General features: G+C 39.2%; 1 protein-coding gene across 1 annotated transcript; it reads left to right on the plus strand.

Annotated features, from left to right (window-relative positions):
- The first annotated feature begins 1,892 nt into the window (after positions 1-1,892).
- Positions 1,893-4,726, plus strand: LOC116267234 (casparian strip membrane protein 1-like). The gene is made up of 3 exons (XM_031648856.2): positions 1,893-2,239; positions 3,542-3,665; positions 4,360-4,726. Exons 1-3 carry the CDS (start codon positions 1,974-1,976, stop codon positions 4,570-4,572), a joined length of 603 nt encoding a protein of 200 aa, XP_031504716.1. The 5' UTR covers positions 1,893-1,973; the 3' UTR covers positions 4,573-4,726.
- The last annotated feature ends 751 nt before the right edge of the window (positions 4,727-5,477 follow it).

The following is a 5,477-nucleotide window of genomic DNA, read 5'->3' on the forward strand; positions in this document are numbered from 1 at the left end:
AAAATGGATGTTTTTCATGAAATCACTTCTTAAGATCACATCTTAAGGTTAGATTGCACAAAAAAACTTCAATATTTAATTTTAATGCGTCTAGTTTTTGTCTCTTATCCATGTGGTCTCAATCTCTCTCTTTTTTTCTCTCTCTCCATCCACACACACACACACACACACGCACATAAAGCCCCCTGCTGGGTGGAGGGAGGTAACCTGCTGTGGCATGGAGGATGTGACAAAACAAAAATGCCAACTCTGGGGAATCCTTATAACTAAAGGAGGAGCACTAGAACAGATTTCAATTATAAAAACCTTAACAAAAATGTTCCCTGTGAACCCACCATATACATTTGAACCATTGGAAAAGGCATCCATTTTTCATTTTTAAATTCTTCATGGGAGTTATTATATCTCTTTTTAACTTTCAGACCCCATTTGATGCACATTAAGTTTTTTGCATGGTAAAATTACCACTGTATGAAAATGAGATTTTTTCATAAAAAAAAGTTGGACCTATTTAGGTCCAACTTTTTTGCATGAGAATTTTTTCCGATTTCAATAAAACATGCTGGTAAAATTTCTTGTGTTTGATGCTTATGGAAAAACCCTACAAATTTGAAAAAAAATCCACCCTGCACAGTATTGTTCTTGTGCATCAAACGAGACCTCAAGTATAGACTTGCAAATTCTTTTCTACATGCTAAAAGCTTAATAAAGTGCTTCAAAGTTTGTTAGTGCTTTAAAGTTGGAAAGTATATTGTAAAGAAAAAGAGAACTGTTAACCTAAGATAAATTAAACTATCATAAATTAAATTAAAAGGTCAACTGCTGAATAACTGGAAAGTACTGCTTTTGCACAAGTTGGTAGGTGTTGGCCTAACCCTAACTTGGCGGCCCACCAAACATGACTAAGGAGAAAGGAAAAAGAAGAAAAGTACCATCCTTTTTATTCAAGTTCAATTTATGTAAGAGTTCTATATAAGTCATGGTTATAAATATTGTTTCTCTGTTTTAAATGGTATTTTTTTCTCCTATATAATATGGTGAGCTTTAAGAATACCAGAAAAAAAATAAGAAAGATATGATAAGTTTTTAAAAAACTTAAAAATTTTAAAAATTAGAAAAAATAAAATAAATAACAACTAAACATAAAAATAGTAGAAAAACAACAAATAAAAATTAGAAAATGGAAACAGGCGGTTTGATATTCAAAAATGTGAAAAAATACTTAAAAATGAAAAAAGGGAAAACACATTTTTTTTCCTTTTCTTTAAAACGGCATTTTTTTAGCCGAATAACAAGCCTGTGCATAATGGTGGACATGGGCATTTGATGTTAAAGTCAAAAGCTTGGACCTAAATGAATGAATCTGCCTAAAATATTGATCTCCCTTCTGCGAAATCCTTGAAGTATGTCAATTGGTTGAAGTTTTAATTAAGTCTTTGAATGTTCCAAAAAAAAGAGAAAATTTGGACGACTGGCCAGGTGGAGTTGGTTATATGCATCGGCTGGTGCACAATTTTTTTTTGTGCGTCTGATTAATAAAAAAAAAGTTTGTAAAGACAATAAAGAAAACCAAAATAAAATTAAAAAGACTATTTTTTTAAAAAATAATTTTCAGAATACCTCAACTTCCACACTTTCTTTCTTTCTTTCTTTTAGCCTATCACCAATTGGTGCACACAACTCACTCTGCTGGCGGGGGTGCTTAATTTAGTGACTTTGACAACCTACAAAGGTGGAGAAGTTGCCAACTACTCCTTCCATTCAACCTAATTCCTTCCACTGGGAATACCAAACTCACAACTTTCTGTTCTTAATTTGCATGGCAGCCATAGTTCTCTACTTAAGTCAGTGGCTACAGGCCATGCACTGAGAGATCATTGGAACTGAGCTCATTATATCCTGTCTGAGATAGGTTGGGACGCTGTTCCATAAAATCTCTTTTGATTATCAAATCTAAAAGAGGCTTAGCCAAGATGAGGAATGATGAATATCCCCTCAACGCTGCCGAGGCTGCGGAAGGCGGCCGGAGCATCGGTAAGCGGCGCGGCCTTGTGGCTGCAACTGGTGCAAGAAGAGGAGCCAAGAGGGGGATTGTGGTAATTGACCTCCTCGGCCGCCTATTTGCACTTGCCACGGCTCTCGCGGCGGCCATCACCGCTGGAACCACTGATGAGACCTTGCCCTTCTTCACCCAGTTCTTCCAATTTGAAGCTCGTTACTATGATGTTGCAGCCTTCAGGTAAGCTGCGTTTTACTAATTCAGTGTGATCAGGACTAGACTCGTGGCTAGGCTTTGCGTGAACTTTGCACCAAGTTTGGCTTTGTCAACTATATTGGCACAAGGAGCGAAGCTAGAAATTTTTCATGAGAAAAGATGAATTAAAATTTCTAGATTTTGACAGGGACCAAACTATCATTTTTCAAAATTTTAATATAGGACAAGTGATTTTTTCTAAAGCTTACATGCAATATATATATATATATATATATATATATATATATATATATATATATTAAGAGGGGGGGGGGGGGGGTTGGTGCGGCAAGGCCCATGCAGACCCCCCCTTGGCTCCGCCCCCGATTGGCCTGACTCATTTTTTCAATGAGTTTGACTAAGACACTGTGTGGTATACCAGCCCTTTAAACTTCTATGTTCAGTCGCCAACTAAGTCACATGGTAATGGGTAACTAAGTCACATGGTAATGGGTACATGTTCGGGCAAAGTATGTCGAAGTAAGTATAAGTACGTTGATTTTAGAAAATTTAGGTACATGAGTGTGACCTAGGATATATATATAGTTCATAAAAATTCTCAAAATTAAAGAAAAAAATTAAGTTTGAAAATATAATTTTTTAATGTTTTAAATTATGTCACTGTACTCGTACTGACAATGGTACATGGACAGACTTGTACCTAGGTGCCCATTTCCACCCTTATTGATTTGGTTGGATGCGTGGAATCTGGCCGTGCCAGCCTCATTATTCCACCCATGAAACCATAGTCGGCTGAGTGGCCAGTTGACTCATGAATCGCTCGAGTCAGCTCAACTTGCTGGCCACTAGTCAAGATTGGCCCGGCTCACCCCTTAATCCTGATTTGCCCATGACTCGCCTGATTTAGGTTATTTTAAAACTCGGTTGAGTCGATCAACTCTCAAACCTAATGACCCAATCATCAACCAATCCGAGTCCGAGTCACGTAGTCATGTATTTACCAACTATACATCAAACATGTTTTATAAAAAACCAAAGTGGTAATTGGCATGTGGAGTGCGGACATGGATTTCCCATATATAAGTAAAACTTGTCATGCAAGCCGAAGATTCTCTAGCATATTCCTTGACATGCAGAAAATACATTAAACTAAAAGGATTTATGGCTACTAAATACTAGCTACCAAATGAATGGCAGGCAAATAGGCGTAACCGTGGCTTCAACAATACGCTGCGTTTTATGTGATTGCCAAACAGTGCAGAATGCTAAATTTTTCATTTATGTAGAATAAAATTAACGGCTGTGTATATGTGTGTGTATATTTAGGTTCTTGGTGATTGCAAGTGCAATAGCAGGCGCCTACGTCGTGCTATCCATTCCCTTCTCAATAGTGGGCTTAGTCCGTCCGCAAGCCGCTGCACCCAGGCTCACCCTTCTCATATTTGACACGGTAAGTCATTGCCATCATCTTCTCAGTTCATATACGTTAGGAACTAGAGCTTCAATGCACCTAAATGGGCTGGCTTCAGCCAGGACCTCAAGTTGAAAGAGGTCAGGACTTCAATATCCACAGTGGACATAATGCACCTAAGTGGGCTGGTTTCAGCCAGGACCTCAAGTTGAAAGAGGTCAGGACTTCAATATCCACAGTGGACATGACCTAGAATATTGCTGCAGGAGTCTGCCTAATCCCAGCCCAACAACAAACAAAAAGATATATAGCTATGAATTCTCATGAATAGAGGGTTCTTATTCCGGGTGAGCAGGAGAATTAATTTTATCGCCCAAACGAGGGCCGAAGCCACCCCCTCCTTCTTCCCCTTGCTTTTACCGTCCTGAGCTGTGTTGGTACTAGGCAATCAAATCTCTCGAATTCTCATGAATTTAATGAAATATTCTAACGTTCAAATATTAACCGTAATAAGGATACTAAGTTCCTAAATCTCCTGAATTTCTAAAATTTCAAATAAATTAGTTATATGCAACCATTAATATAAAACTATGATCGGAATACTATGAATACCCATCACACCAAAATCTAAACCAAAGTTGGGACCAAAGGCGTGCATCCTAAGAACCAAATTCCACTTTGCTCTTGATTTTAATCGTTATAGCGATGATGAATGGAAGTGTTGGTGTTCCAGATAATGGTCGTTTTAACAACTGCTGCCGCTTCTGCCTCTGCTGCTATCGTATACTTGGCTCACAACGGGAACTCAAACACAAATTGGATGCCCATCTGCCAAATATTTGGCAACTTCTGCCAACGCCTCAGCGGTGCGACGGTGGCAGCCTTCATCACTGCAGTCATCTTTATCTTCTTGGTTCTGTTGTCCGCCATAACTCTCAAGCATTGAGTACTTTGTCTCCAGATCGTCTGCATGAATACAAGTTTGTGTGATGCCTTTGTGTGTAAAGTTTGTGCGCGTCCAATGTTGGGTTTCATTGCTGGAATTGTTCGTGAGCGACCATTTTTTCTCTTACATTGTTATCTGAAGATTTGTATAAGCTTCTGGCCCTCTGTCTTCAGTCAGATGATCAATCTTAGTGAATGCCAGTATTGATGTTTCATTGGGAAAGTACAATGATTCTTGTCTTTTTTTTTATTTGGTACGCGAGCGTGTGTGCATGTGTGTATGCTTGTGTGTGTATGTGTGTGTGTTTGAGAGAGAGAGAGAGGGGGAAAGGGAGAGAGCCGATAAAATGAGAATTCATAGCAAAATTTGGGGACAAAAAGTCCCATAAGTATAAGAACAAACAACAAAAAGAGAAATAAAGGACGAAATATACAAGACAACCGCATTGTAAAACGAAATAAGAGAGGTGTAGAGAGAGTGGATAGATGAAGCGGCACAGTCACCCAGCCGCAGGCATGACTTGGCGCTATAGCCGAATAGCAAAATTGACATCCACCTGCACAAGACGAGCCACAGAATCAAGCGATAAGAAGATGCCCTTGAAGACCCTGTTGTTGCGCTCCTCCTAAATGCACTACCAAGCGGAAATGAGCCACAACCTTCAGACTCGGCCCTAGAAAACAGACATGTGGGAGGAAAGAAAAGAAGATGAATGGAAGGAGGGTCTGGAAGGCTGCTAACAAGGGAATGTCATGTAGAGGCAAGAACACTAAAAAAGAAAGCGCAAGAAGTAAAAAGGTGGGCCCGAGACTCAGCCACAGCGAGCCAGAGGGACACTGGTTAGCTAAACTGATGTCAAGGCACTGAAAGTATTGATGTGACCAGCAAGAAGAAGCCAAGCAAAA

This window comes from Nymphaea colorata, chromosome 13 (genome assembly GCF_008831285.2).
Source record: "Nymphaea colorata isolate Beijing-Zhang1983 chromosome 13, ASM883128v2, whole genome shotgun sequence".
NCBI classification, from domain to species: domain Eukaryota; kingdom Viridiplantae; phylum Streptophyta; class Magnoliopsida; order Nymphaeales; family Nymphaeaceae; genus Nymphaea; species Nymphaea colorata.

Coding starts and splice junctions, on each gene's coding strand:
- LOC116267234 (XM_031648856.2), top strand. CDS start 1,974: ATGAGGAATGATGAATATCCCCTCAACGCTGCCGAGGCTGCGGAAGGC. Junction 2,240..3,541: donor TATGATGTTGCAGCCTTCAG/GTAAGCTGCGTT, acceptor GTGTATATTTAG/GTTCTTGGTGATTGCAAGTG. Junction 3,666..4,359: donor CCCTTCTCATATTTGACACG/GTAAGTCATTGC, acceptor TTGGTGTTCCAG/ATAATGGTCGTTTTAACAAC.